Source organism: Haliotis asinina, chromosome 2 (genome assembly GCF_037392515.1).
Source record: "Haliotis asinina isolate JCU_RB_2024 chromosome 2, JCU_Hal_asi_v2, whole genome shotgun sequence".
NCBI lineage: Eukaryota > Metazoa > Mollusca > Gastropoda > Lepetellida > Haliotidae > Haliotis > Haliotis asinina.
The window spans coordinates 7,250,019-7,265,526 of NC_090281.1; the positions used below are offsets into that span (position 1 = coordinate 7,250,019).

Consider the following 15,508-nt stretch of genomic DNA (forward strand, 5'->3'; position numbering starts at 1 on the left):
CTTCTTGCCGATCAGCTTGTTCAGAGTGGAAAACAAGAGCTTAGGATTATCACTGTTAGTGTTAATTTCTTGAATAATGTAATCTGATCGAGCATTTCTGATACATCTATTTACTTCATTCCGTGCAGAGTTGTACATTTGGCGGTGGACTATGAGTTGTAACTTACGCTAGCGTTGCTCCGCAGCACGTCTATTTCTCAGCACGTTTCTGACCTCTATACAATACCAAAGTGCTGTATCTTGCGGACGAATTAGCTTGATTTTGATTGGTGTATGCTTTTAGCAACCAGTGCAGCCAGTTCATTAACATCAGGAGGGGAACGAAGGAGTGTTGATGCCATCAGATCATTTATGAAATCCTGAATATTGATGCTCTTCAGATTCCGGATCTGGGCTTCCTTCTTGATGACGGGAGGCCTGCTAAAGTTAAGATGACACGTGATCATAAAATGGTCCGACATCTGTCGATCCTCGACTGAGATTCCAAGAATAGTGTTATCATCTCCAGACACTATCCAGTCAAGGATGTGGCCAGATTTGTGTATGGGTTCAGCAACATGCTGCTTTAAGGCATGAGAGTCAAGAACTGCACATACGTTTTTTGTCAGTTTATTTTCTTTATTGTTAAACTGGACTTTGAAGTCTCCCAAAATCAAGTAGGTTGCAGTCTTGCCATCTAAGTAGTCACACAGTGATGAAAACTCTGTATGAAAATCTGAGATTTTTTGTTTGTTTTTATTGGGTTTTTTTGCAAGTGGCAGTCCACTCTGCAGACCAGGGCCCCGGTGGTGACGACTTATCGTCATTTCTGCGTCATCACTTGGTATACGTCCCTGTTGACTACCAGCTGTCAGTCTTTCTTCTGGAATGGGAGACAACCACATCAAATCCCTAGGTACTGTACATGCTCTGGTCTGGCCAATGTCTCGAGACCAGACGACTATGACCTCCATCCTAAAGCAAGGTGGAACAGTATTGCCATCACTTTTGCAGGAGACATGGCTGTTTCTACGGTGGTGCGACAAGTTCAACATTGAGGTACTGTAAAACAAGAAATTTTTACGTCAATAAAATTTTGTGATTGAACAGTCAATACTATGAACGCGACGATAAAATTTTGCGAGTTGTAAGACTTTGATCAGTATACTCACTTCGCTATTTTCTTTGCCTTAATTTGCGTTAGTAACGCACATATGAGAAGGGAAATCCTGTATTACCTGTTTATCTTCCGTGGGTAGACAACGTGCAGGCAGATGCTCTCACACAGTGCATTCTAGCTCCGAAATGGATGCTTCATTAGAATATATTCGGGAGTATCTCCCAGTTGTTCTGGTCATTCTAGGTGGATCTGTTTGCCACTGGGGTGACGGGCCAGACACCGGTTTTTTGCTCCCCAATTCCAGATCTGAGGGCAGTAGCCAACGACGCCTTTCTTCTAGACGGACAGGATACTGTTGGCGTTCCCACCAATACTGCTGATTCCCAGAGTCCTGTCGCAGCTAGCCGAAGAATACTTGTGCTTCTTACACCGTTTTCGTTCGCGCAAAGCTGGTTTCCTGAACTTCTCAGGATTCTACTACAACCTCCTGCAGTGTCACCTTTTCGAGCGGACTTACTATCCCAGAATGGAGCAACCCGTCCGAACCCCAGGATTCAGTAGGTGGCCTGGCCGCTGTGTGAGACTGCCTCCAAGCGAGCAGAATTCCGGCACCAGTTGCAGATATAATTCTGGCTTGGTTGAGGGATTCAACAAACGTTCAGTATGAAGATAGATAGGCCTGTCTTGCACGCTGGTGTGTCAGCAAAGTGATTCTCGATCCCTTTTCTGCTTATTTGGAATCTTGGTTCAAAGCCGGTCTGGCGACTTTAGCTGTCCGTGGATATTCAACGGCTATTTCTGCGTTCCACATACCTCTTGATGGTGCACTTTTGGGGCAGCATCCTCTTGTTTAGTGTTTTCTAGAAGGCATGGACAGACTCCATATGGCTGACCGACAGACCAGTCCCCCGTGGGATCTGTAAGTTGTTCTAAATTTGCTGTCTGGTAACCTTTTTCATAATCTGTCTGGGCTCTCGCTCCAGCTGTTTCTGTGTCTAATGAGCTTCCTGCTGTCAGGCAACCATCCCCACCTGGTACCTCATTGCAGTGTAGCCATTTTATAAGATGTATGCAAAAGCTGATATCAGACGAACAGCCGATATCCAAAGGGATAATCAGTTGTTTTGCTGCTATGGTTGGCAAACAATTAAACTATCTCCCGGTGGCTTGTTTCGACCTCATAAAGTTTGTGTACCACCTGGAGGTTTGCAAGTTCATTTGGTTAGGGCGGTTGCTACCTCTAAAGCTGCCCTGACACTTGCACGAATTTTGCCTCCACTGTTGTCTATCCACAGAAGATCCGAAAGGATATAGATATTACCTGAGAATTTCACCCGACTTGTTCCTAGACATTGTGGAAAAGTTAACCCCTCATCTTGAGAAGACGACCACATTCATGAGAGAACTGCTGGACGTGTGACTCAAGCTGGTAAAGAATCTTTGCTTCCTAGCCATGGGTAATTCTTCTGCTAGTCTACAGTACAACTTAACAATTGAAGTTAGTCCAATATGGAAGTTGTTAAGATGATTGAAAGGAGGTTGCTGAACGTTTTAGTTGCAGATGGAACTTCCACAACTGTCTGCGGGCTGTGGATGGCAAGTGCATTGCTATGAAGAAGTAACTCAAAGCTGGATCACTCTACTACAATTATATGCGTTTCCACAACACTGTACTCATTGCCCATGTAGATGCTGAATGCTTGGTGTGTTACGGTTAATAAATTGCCATGACAAAAGGCATAAAAAATCTCCCGTGAAACTAGCAAAATATAGCACAGACAAGTCTAAAATATTCAATAATATATTGAGCAAACAATGAGCAAGTTACAATGAATCACAATACAGATTTCTGGTACAATGCAGTTGAGTCACAAGTCTAAGGTAATGGGTCACAAATATAAAATATCAACTCACCAGAATCTTGGTATTACAGAGAGCAGACATACTAACTGGATGTACCTTACAGTGGTCCAGCATGAAGCGTCTTAAATGCAGATTGTAGGTCGGATGTTGTTGACAAACAGACGTTGATAGGCAGAGGCAGAACTCCAGAGTGTAAGTCCGTGTGTCCGTGTGTCCGTGTGTGACGAACACTTCACACAGAAAACTCTAAACTCTAAGCTGATGATGAGCCTTACCAGCCTGTCTGTGCCAGGACCACTCGAATCTTCTCTGCAGCATTTTCATCCTGATCTCTGAAACATGTCATTGATAAGAATTATATATTTTAATAGCGCCTAGTATCCAAATGTCTAGTCATTCATCGACGCTGATTATTGTTACCCTGGATAACACCAGCTGTCTGTCAGAGTATAGAAGATTTATAGGACATGACTTGTCCTGCCGGGTACCCATTATCTGCTGGGTGAACAGAGACAGTTTTGAACAAATCCATGTGCCTAAGGCGTGCATACATGCATCAGACGTGGTTCGTTGGTGGGCAGGACTGAATTCCAAGAAACTCTTCGTGCCAAACACGGTCACTCGTCCAGGGACTCTGCGCGCCAAACGCTGCCTATACTTAAACTGAAGTGTGACCTGTTTCTGCGGTTGCTTTAACACTCTGCACCTTTGTGAAAAAAATGTTCAAAATGTGAAATTGATTAAACATTAATATTGTTGTCTCCTGTATGTATGGTTCAGACAGATGTAAGGTAATTGACTAAGCTACACCAATATTTTTTTCAGACTGAGCAACTTTAATGAAGTGATGCATGAAACGTGTACGTACAATATTTCAATACCAAATGAATTTTAAAGTGAAATGAAAAGGGGATGGGGAAACATAACCAGGAATACATGACATATGAGCTGGTTAAGTTGAAAATGACCTCATTTCATGCGAAAAGCATACTAATTACACGCTTCTAGCACACGCGTACTACCGTGAACTCATCGTGTTCACGGAATTGAAGAATAAGGTCTTAAGTCCAAATACCGACATTCCATCAGTATCACATGTAGCCCTCCTGCATACGAACAACTGATTCATGACGCCTCCTTATTCTTTGGATCAATCTCTGGGGATGAGTGTGACGAATCCTGTTCCAGTCCTCGTCCAAAGCAGCAGTCAAACCCACTGTGTGTCTGGACAGATGTCGAACACGAAGATATTTCACGTGCACTGCTCCATGTTTCCACAAACAAATTATGCATAATGTAAATTATACAACAACATGCATATTGTTCGTAAATAATTCAGAAAAATACTAGTATGTTTTCTTAACTATAGGTCTTTGAATTAGTAGTCGGTTAATAAATTAAATAAAATCAATGTATTTATAGGTCCATATACCTGACACTGATCGCTAAACGTCAGGGATTAATCGCCGTTTGCCAGTGGGAATCTGAGGAAAAATTCCAGTATATGCTTTGAAATAGATCAGAGAAAAGGGAAACATAAATGAGAAATCATTTGTCTCATTTTGCTGCTTTGTTAAATCATTAGCCCACATACATCTGTACAAAAATTAGCAAACGAAGTCCAGCTAAAGATCTGAAACTGCGTATTGACAGAGGTGAATTAGGGATGACATTTTACAGAACTTCAGGTTAAATCCCACTTAAACAAATTATGACATTTGTCAGCGAGCCTGACCACCCGATCTCCTTTTAGTCGCCTTTTACGACAAACAGTCGTCTTCAATGGCAAGCATGGGTTGCTGAATGCCCATTCTACCCCGAACCTACACGGGTCTATTCAGTATTTAGATGGCGTCAGTGATGAGTCGGACAGAACAATTTGAAAGTTCCCTTTGGTTCGCCTCGGCAATTTGGCAGATATTCATGAGCACACATTTTTCCAGTACAACTTAAATGACGAGGACGTCCCAAGTGACCCAACAGGTGCCCCATTGGGTTTAGATCCGACTTCAAGCAGGCCATGACAATGGATCTATTCAAATTTAACTGTGCCCCATATGTGTGCTTTTCAAATACACCATGCAAATGATTTCCAACATATAAATCTGACCGTGTTCAGAGCTGGCCTGGACGAATTCAGGTGTGAGGTGACACAAGTAATGTCTTATCGGCCTCTCAGAAATATAACGATGAGACCAAGTTGGAGAGTTCTGGATGAACAGCTTCTTTATTCAGATGATGCGACGTTGTTTCCATACAGATTGTGTCGTTGTCAAAGAGATGAACAACGATACAAGAAATGTCCGACAGTTTTTGCAACATTTCGAGTGTGGGTTTAATGTAAGTCACATCGGCAGGATGTCATCCATTTTGTAACTTGACACCAAGTCATGCATTATGTAGTTGAACGCTACATTTAAGAACTCTGTAATCGATGGAAAGAAAAATAATCAGCAAAATATCACAGATGATATCAGTTACAGGACATTGAAACTGATTATTTGTCACAAATATATATATATATATATATATATATATATATATATATATATATATATATATATATATATATATATATATATACAGGACATTGAAACTGATTATTTGTCACATATATATATATATATATATACGCATACGCATACGCATACGCATACGCATATATATATATATATATATATGCATAACAACGGGGTTCGGTGCTCAGCAATGTAGGTAAGGCCACCCTCCTGGGGATCATGGAGACTTGCGGTACCTCTATTACTTGTAGGATTTCCCAGACAGATTTACACCTTTTTTCGTTTCTGGAGATAGGTATTGGGCGCAGATTAAAATTACATCCTTATTCAACAATTAACATTCAGTATATAATTACACTGTGAACATTGTGATCTTACCCTTTCTGGGGATGCTTCAACGCCCATTAAGGGCACAATCTCAGTATATACTCATTTTCTACCAATATATTAAAGATAAAATTAGGTAATCAGGTAATGATTTGAAAACACAACTTTGAGTGAACGTCTAGACTTGCTCATTTTGCACAATTTATGTACTTTGGAACGCATTTATATATTCATGTCTTCGAACGTTATTAAGAAATATTATATACAATGGTAAAATGGAGACATTTCCAAATATATACTCATGGAAAAATGTAAGGGAACGCATGTTTCTTTGAGCAATTCAATATTTTTGTTTACTAACTTCAGCGTCGTGTATTATCGTTTTCGTGAAGAGCAGTTCACTCAAACTCACCATAATGCTTTCCATGCATGTGCACTACATGCTCCTAAAGTTACATGCACTTAGATTTACACGTGACGTGTATGTGCACTGTCAAACACAGCGGTTAAAAACATTGTTAACATGGCGAGACAGTACTTAACTTTGCCACAGAAATGGGATACAACTGGCATGGTTAATGGTAGAAGCTCATTCGGACAGGTTGCAACAACTTTTCACAAGTCTGTTAGCGTGATATCCAGACTTTGGAATCTCTATAGAGCGACTGGTGTCGTCAAAATGAGGCGTGGTCGGGGACAGGAAAAGAAAACCACCCCACGGGATGACCGGACCCTACTCCTTATTGCTCTGCGAGACAGGTTCAAATCCTCCTCCAAAATCAATACGGAATTCAGGCGAAGAACAAACGTCAGAATTTGTTCACGTACAATGCGTAATCGTCTTAAATCGGCTGGTCTAAAAAGTCGTAGTCCATTGGCTAGAATCAACATGACTGAGCAACACAAGCGCTTGAGACTGGAGTGGGCACCGAACCGTGGAGGAAGAACCGTACGTCAATGGAGAAACACCATGTTTAGTGATGAGAGCAGGTACACCCTTGACCATAATGACGGTCGAATTCGAGTTTGGAGACGCGTTGGGGAACGTCACAGTGCCTGCACCATTAAACAGCATGATCATTTTGGAGGGGCTCTGTTATGGTGTGGGGCGGGTTTCCCTTTAACCACAAAACAGATCTTGTGCGTGTTGATGGCAGGATAACAGGTGTACGATATCGTGATGAGATCTTGAACCCGACTGTGATCCCTTTTGCGCGTACAGCAGGTCGAATGTTCGAGTTCCAGCATGACAATTCCCGCCCTCACATCACTCATGTTTGTCGGGACAGACCGAGGGCTGCAGGTGTCCGGGTGTTGCAATGGCCGGGTAAAAGTCCTGATCTTAACCCCATCGAACATCTTTGGGATGTTCTTGGCCGCAATGTTCGGGACAGACCTGTTCAACCCAACAATTTGGATGAACTTTTCGTGGCTCTCCAGGAAGAATGGCGTAGAATTCCGATTGGTACCATCCGTACACTCATTCGCAGCATGCCACGACGATGCCAAGCAGTTCTCCAGAGACATGGGGGACACACCCGATATTGATTTTCATCACTTGACATAAGCCTTTTCATCTGTATGAACTTTTCTCTTACTGTTTCAAAGATAAAAAGTCACGGCTATTTCATGCGTTCCCGTAAATTTTTCCATGAGTATAATTGAGCACCATGGGCCTGTGACTCTCTGTGCGAAGGTATACTATACATAGAATGCGAATACATTTCAGAATGTATCTTGCTTCTCCGTATTAGGAAGGATCCAAACATTCCCTGTTCTCAGGATCTCCTGGAAATTTTATTTCTCTCTTCAGTATTGGTTTCAGGAACAGCAGCATGGTGCCGAGAAGAGACACAGAGCCTGAAAGCAGAGGCGTATCAGATTAAAGTCAGCTTAGTGAAAGGGTGATATTTCTGAAACTGGTTTTCTTGTCTACTACAAGAAAGATTTGTACCCGTGCTTCAAATAATGCAAAATTTATACTGAGGAGTTCGGTAAGATACATACGTTATTGACTTACTTAGACCCTTGGGAACCATTTGTGGATGTGCCCTCGATGTTTGTTTATGTTCCTATAAACATAAACAAATATCGCGGGTATATCAACCCGTGTCCCCCTCGTGACCAGTGAACAACTTCTAATGGATATGGGCGTGACACGTGCTATATTACAATTTTTTCCAAATTATTCAATTTTACGTTCACTTAACGCCTTACGGATTGCCCGAAAGGGATTGAAATATTAACATGGCTCTCGAAAACAAAACTGTAAGTGTAAGTGGTTGATTTTAGCGTTGTGCTCCAAGCAAAGTAAGTATCGGTTGAACACAATCATGTGTAGGAACATGTGTAGGAACATGTGTATGTCGTGAACACTGTACCATTCTCGTGCAGTGAAGAGTCCATGCTTACCACCAATATGGAACCCTGCGGCGTATGATGATGTCAGGTCGTACAGTGCACCTGAAAGAAGTAGGATTACATAATTTAGATGTCGGTACAGTAAACAAGGTGGGTCTGAGTGGGAAGTATAGTAATTTATAAGCGATTCTAGGCATTGTATAAATGATATATCCAGACTGCTTATAACTCCTGTGAGAGTTGACGCCCGGCGCTCTATGTATAACTGTGACTACACCAAAACAAGGATTGATATTATGAGTAAAGATCCATATACTCAATTCATGATAAAACGCAATTAGTCTCGTTAAAAGCTTGGTTCGCCTCTATCACATATAACAACATAGTGGCGACGAAAGCCGTACACATGAAAGCTATAATAAAGAATATTTATATAGGAGAAAAGTGAGTGAGTGAGTGAGTTAACATTTAACGTCACATCGGCAGTATCACAGCCATACCGTGACGAGAACATTTAATTCTGAAATGAAATATATGCCTATTATAAAACCTGTCAACGAAGGACAGTAAAACAACTAGAATATCACTGAGTAGAATATAAAACTAGTAACTATACCTAAAACAATTTATCTATAGAGGACAATACAAGATAAAAATGGGCTATAGATTGCTAACAACTGAAGGTAGATCACCATACTAGGGACCATGGGGACTTACAGTACCTTTGCTACCTGCATGGACCCTAGCTGGATTTACATCAGCCCCTCAGCCGTCAGCAATTCGGGAAATCTAGCCATTCAGTAAAATTCACTTATTCTACGATTAAAAACATGGAAAGTTTGAATTTACTTTGAATGTTTGTGGACTTACGTACCCTCTCAGGAGGACAATAGTTTTACGGTACTTCAACCCCAACTACAGCCACCAACAAGCACAGTTAACAATTTAAACTTCCGATAAAAAAAATAAATCTATTTACAATTCATTTAATAAATCTAATTCCTTTAAAAATCCAATAATTAAATGAGAACTTTTAGTAAAAAGGTCCTTCATACTACGTGATTTAAAATAGGTATCCCTTGTGATGGAATATTCCACGCAGTCAAGCAAGACATGCTTGACCGTGATTCTTTCATCACAAGGGATACAAAATGGAGGATCCTCACCTTTCAAAAGGTATTTATGCGTATATCTGGTGTGACCAATACGACATCGTCGCATAATGACCTCTTCAAATCTGGACTGACAGCCCAAGTAGGTGTAACCAATATACGGTTTTATTTCATGTAATTTATTTATACCTACTTGGGTGTCCCACTTCTTTTGCATCAGATCACGTATATAAGTTCTAATGTTCGCTTTGTAATCTGAGTATGGAATAAGAAGTGGTGTCACAGATTTGTTGAGTGCTGCCTTGGCAGCAAGATCGGCCATTGTGTTCCCTGAAATGCCTACATGGTTGGGTAACCAACAGAAGACGATGTCGTATTGGTCAGTAGCAAGATTATTATACAATTTAATAATGTCAATTAAAAGTGGATGTTTACATGATAAATTTTTAATCGCCTGAAGACAAGAAAGAGAGTCTGAATAGATTATATATTGTTTACGTTTAGGGTGCTTTTGAATATATTTAAGAGCTGTTAATATGGCGTTAGCTTCTGCTGTAAAAATAGAACTGTTATCTGGCAATCTAGAAGATATTGTTCTGGATCCAATGACAGTAGCACAAGCAACTGCGCCACCGTCCTTGGTCCCGTTGTTATATTTATGTTTCAATTGATTATATTCTTGTTTATACTGTAATTCATTCGTTTCTGATTTTTTAAGTGTAGTTAATGTTAGGTCAACCTGTGGTCAAACCAATTGCCAAGGAGGAGAAGAAAGAAGACGGGAAGGAGCTATATATTCCAGCTCAATGCCGGCTGAAGAAAGCAATGGTTTAATTTGTTGGAGAATACATACTACATCTGTCTATAAACTGAAAGTAAGTGAATATACAAGAGCATGCACAAAGACATACTATTCAGGCACGCTGTATCATTACTGTTACTAAATGAACTTACCTGCAATGGTGGGGCCAATCAGATAGCTTATACCGCCAACACACAAGGTAATTCCAAACACTGTTGCCAGGCGTTCGACTCCGAACAACTCCACAACAATAGGTGTCAATAACATAAAGCTAACGCCATAATATATGCCAAACAGAACTTCGTATAGAACAAGTTCATCAAATCCATGTGCAAACAGTGGCATCAGTAGTATGGTCAACGAGTTCAGGCCGTGACACGATATGTACATCATCAACAAGTCGATGCTGCTGTCATTACAGATCCCACCAATTAAAATCCGAGACACAGTGAGAGAGAGTCCATAGGCGGTGAACAACGACGGGATTTTGGCCGGTGGTACTCCAACGGAACGTGCATAAGATGGCAGATGAACCAGCTGAATTGAGTAGCCCATCATTGACGTGAAATAGTTAAGAATGATGATAAGTAGGATCTTGTCTTTCAGAAGTGTGAATACGCTGACATTTGTACCAACAGCTTCAGAAGCACTTTGTTTCGACTTTCCGTGTGGAAATATCAGAGATCCCATGACCACCGTCTGGGCAGTGATGCACCCAAGCGTGGACATTGCAGTCCTCCAGCCAAACTGGTCAATCAACCAGTCCAGTACATGCGGACCAGACAGGACACCAACGCCGATAAATGATGAAGCGATTCCATGGGCTAATACTCTTTTCTCCCGGAAGTAATATCCGACAGCTATTGTAGATGGCGTGAAAATGATGCCAAATCCTATCCCTAAATCAAAACGAGAAAATAATGAGCACATAATATCATACAAATATATGACCTAGTTGCGTTGTTCGTCGACTATTATAAAATAATAATATGAGTGTATTCATTAAGAGACATTATTAAGAGACATTAGTTGTATGCTCTACCGAGGTACCATTGAGGAAATGGTACATGTCGTATTCCTCACCAGAGAGTATTCCGAAACAGCCTAACAACTGCGGAAGGGTGTTGGTAATGCTAGACGCCACAAGTCCAACAGACAGTATTGTTCCTCCAGTCATCATTGATGTACGTATACTGAACATGTTGCACATCACACTTGCCACAGGACCTGAAACACAGTGTTCAGTTCCTCCATAAAAAAACATGGGATTCCACCGAGGACACGTTAGCAGATCTATAAATATCCATGTGTTCAGATTATATAGAAACCAGTCGTTGTTCGAATTGTTTACTAGCTGAATATTCTGCTTCGGCTTATTTTGGAAACCTGAAGCCTGTTGTTGCATGACTTCTTTTACCATTGTAAACCAAAAGTTACTGTGTTCTGTAATCTGATTGGTTGAAAAACATGATCAAATGGTATTAGATTCCCGGAAACTGCAAGACTATTCACTGCGTATTGACACGCAAACAATTGTTTTGTTGTGTCATCAACAGTGGTGACGTCATTCAAATCATATTGTGACGTAAAGTTAGAATGACGTTACAAATGAACAACTCCAGATGCTACCATGGGAACAAGCTGATACGGCCAGCTGATGACACTTCACTGCTGTTCCCCTACTCGATGTAAACGAGTGCAGACAGTAAAACGCCTTTGGTTTACTTTTTTGTTTACGATGTCGATAAACATCGGAGGTTTCAAATGAAATATTCCCGTGCTTCAAATACTCAATAACACCCGGAAATTGGCCAACACATGATGTTTATCTCCTAATTGACCATTGCTCTTACCACATCCTCTTTTGATACTGACATCCAGTTGTGGAATGCTATTGACTTTGGAGAAGCTTGTATTGATTTGTAAAGGTAGTTAATGTTTAAGATAGTTGGATGATAACAGTATGCTGGCAAAATGTTTCATATTGATCATCACGTACAACGCAATCTTCTAGAACTGAACATGATTGAGTCAGTAATGGCCTTTAAGGACATCAAGGATCGGACTACGTTCATTGTAATCACCTAGTATCGACTGTAGGCTGACGAGGAAGGAACTCAACAAGCTAATATAAGCCGTGCTGTCATCGTAGTGCTGGAGAAACTGGTCCTGGAACATACCTGGGAAAAGAACGTATGATAGAAATGCGTTATGGAGTAGAATGGACGGGTTTCATGCCATTGGCATATGTGAAAGCATATGCAGATACAGGTAACAGATTTTAAATAAACATACAGTGGAAACCTGATAAGTAAACATTCCAGGGACTTATCAAAATTGTTTACTTATCAGGTTTTTTACTTATCCAAACTTATCAATATCTGCAAATGACAGATTAACAGACAAGATTTGTAAGTAATATAACATGTTTTATTTCATAACATTTCACTGAATAAGTATAAAACAAACAAAACATTTCAGTCTAGCTTGTGGTTTAGTTTAGGAAAGCTGTCATGAGGGACTGTCGCTTTGAAAAACATTTATTCATTTCCTTCTCTGCAACATAGTTAGCCACCATGTTGAAACCTGTCATTATAGTATTTCCATCATCTTGCGACATCACACATCGACTGACAGCTTCAAGGGCTGCTGTTGTCTCATCAAGAGAAGGTGGTAGAGGAGGGGGCACTTCATATTCATCTTCGTCGTCACTGGGCGGCTGGGTCTTAGTCTTTGAGTCAATTATGTTCTGGACATTAGTTCGTCATCCACACTGGCATACTGAGCAAGAGTGATGTTATTTACCATTAGGGTGGAAAGGGGTACATCATCCTCAGGGTCGCTGTCAGCATCATCATTGTTTGTCTCATTGGAAATTATGAAACCTGCATTTAGATAGCACCTGTTTATTGTCTGGGGTTGAACGCAGTCCCAAGCCTGTTGTAAATGTCGCATGGCATCAAGGACTGATACGTTTATGGGCTCCTTCGTGTCGATGGCCTTGATGAACTTGGTCATAAGCTGTTTTCTGTAGTGGACCTTCAGGTTGTTAATGATGCCTTGGTCCATCGGCTGAGTTTTAGAAGTTGTGTTTGGAGGCAAAAACACAAGCCTGATAGCCTTGAGGTCGTCCACATCAGGATGAGCTGGGCAGTTGTCAATAATCAGTACGATCCGTCGCCGCTTGTGTTGCATTCTCACATCCAGCTTGAGTAGCCAGTCTTTTTGTTTGCTGTGTACGCCGTGGGAAGTGACCTAACATTTTCAAAACAGCGAGGATTCATTGCTTTGCCAATCACAAGAAGTGGCAATTTTTCAGTGCTTGTCATATTGGCTGCAACCAGGACTGTCAACCTTTCTTTGCTACGCTTTCCACCATGACACTGACTACCTTTGAAGTCCATAGTTTTATCAGGTAGCAGTTTATAAAAAATCCCTTTCTCATCTGCATTGAAAATGTCTTTGTTGTCATATTCTCTCAGTGGAGAATCAAGAGTTTTATGCCACGTTTTCATGCTGTCAGATTCTAAATCAACGGAATTTTCTTCACCACACACTTTTTTAGGACAATGCCATAACGCGTTTTGAAGCGTCCTAACCAACCAACTGAACACTTGAAATCTACATGGCCGAGCCGACTTGCAAAATCCTCAGCTTTTGTCATCAGAAGCGGTCCAGATAATTGAATGTTTTCATTTCTTACATGTTTAAACCATGTTAATAAGGCTTCTTCAACATCTTCGAATTTGGACAACCGAGCTCGTTTGCGAGCATTTGAATAACCAGACTGGTGGTACCATTCACTAATTTTGTCCGAATTTCTGATCCAGTTGTACAAAGTAGTAGTGGGTATATCGAATTTCTTTACAACATCTGACTTTGCCATACCATTTTCAATTTCTATGAATTTGTCTTTTAGGTTGTAGGACTATCTTGTGTTCAGCAAATATAGTAACATGTGTGTACTAACAGTCGAGGAATACGCACGATTTGGCACAGTCACGTAGTTTACCACAGAGAAAGAAACGAAACACGATATTTCCCTTACGTTTGTTTGCAGTCAATATTATCAAAGATCTAAGTCAGTTGTGTGTAAACAATTGAGCTTTGTCTTGACCATTGAGGTAAGGAGTTGAAATCCATCGATCAACAACATAGGCATCGATATACGCAATAGGGACACAATGATATGTGTCAACCAAGTCAGCGATTCTGACCATCCAATCCTGTCAGTTGCCTCTTACGACAAGCATAGATTGCCGCAGACTACTTCTAACTCGGATCTGTATTTGTATTGAGAACCAATGATTTGACAACAAGGTTACCAAATACACCCTTCAAGACATGCAGTTTACATACCTACAGAGATGGCCAGAGTCCCCAACACATACATGTTGAATACTGACACCGCCAGGACCACCCACGCCCAACCACCGTCTGTGTTCCTTCGTGACCTCATTCCTTTGAAAACAAGCAACTGGGTTATGGATTGTTTCTCTGACACAATTTCACAACGTTTGGTACTTGGTTTGTGAGCGTCTTACCCGTGCTAGCGTGTTTCATCAATGAGAGTTTCAACAAGGACATCTACCTGCGTGACTTACAGTTCCGCTTTTATTGTGAGTTCCGCGATTTCAGATGGGGGTAAAACCATTTCACGCACTTGCGCACAAGAAAGAGCGATTCCACATTATACTGGAGATAATAAAATAAGCTCTTTTAATAGGTGACTTTTAAAAGTTACTGATCCTCCTTTCTCCTAGAGATGGACAACAATGCATGTTATTCAGGAGCGATTCAAGCGTTGACTTTGAAAACATAAGTAAAAGGGTATATACGCAACCCTGAACAATGTATGTGCTATATTCGCAACCCTGCACAATGTATGAGCTTGGGACAATTTCAAAACTAAATGGTCGTTACTCAAACACGAACAAGGGACACCAAAGTACAGATGCGAGACAATTTACAACAATACTAATGAGCAATAGTGCATTCAGGATGGACACGATGTCACAACGGGGAAAGAACGTGGTTACGAAAGTACACCACTAGTTGTGAAAAACAAAACGAAGCAATGTGACGGATGACAAACCGAGATAAGAGATAGTCAAAACATGATGAAATGTGAACGTTCTTCACACTGGACAAGCATTTATTGTAAAGCTGCCATGACTCGCTTTACTACAAGGAATATAGTTACATTTTAACTGAAATATCATACTGCTACTCTGAAACTGACCTATTAAACTGGTGTTTAAATCTTGCATTCTCATTTGATACATATTTTAAGACGATATTACTGAGAGTTACCGAACTCGATCAGCATTTTAGACTAAAGTGTGAAGATTGTAGCGTTAGCGTTACTGTGAGTGGGATTTTACGTAAATTTAATTCTGACTTACTTTCAGCAACGGAGGGGATT

The 15,508-nt window shown here is 40.8% G+C and overlaps 1 protein-coding gene across 1 annotated transcript; it reads right to left on the bottom strand.

The window, feature by feature from the left end:
- Positions 1–7,558: 7,558 nt before the first annotated feature.
- On the bottom strand, positions 7,559–14,542 carry LOC137274780 (monocarboxylate transporter 12-like). The gene is made up of 6 exons (XM_067808114.1): positions 14,443–14,542; positions 12,168–12,263; positions 11,167–11,310; positions 10,236–10,982; positions 8,221–8,271; positions 7,559–7,668 (listed from the first exon to the last, which is right to left on the bottom strand). The coding sequence occupies exons 1-6, from the start codon at positions 14,540–14,542 to the stop codon at positions 7,559–7,561; spliced, it is 1,248 nt and encodes a 415-aa protein (XP_067664215.1).
- Between the last annotated feature and the right edge of the window lie 966 nt (positions 14,543–15,508).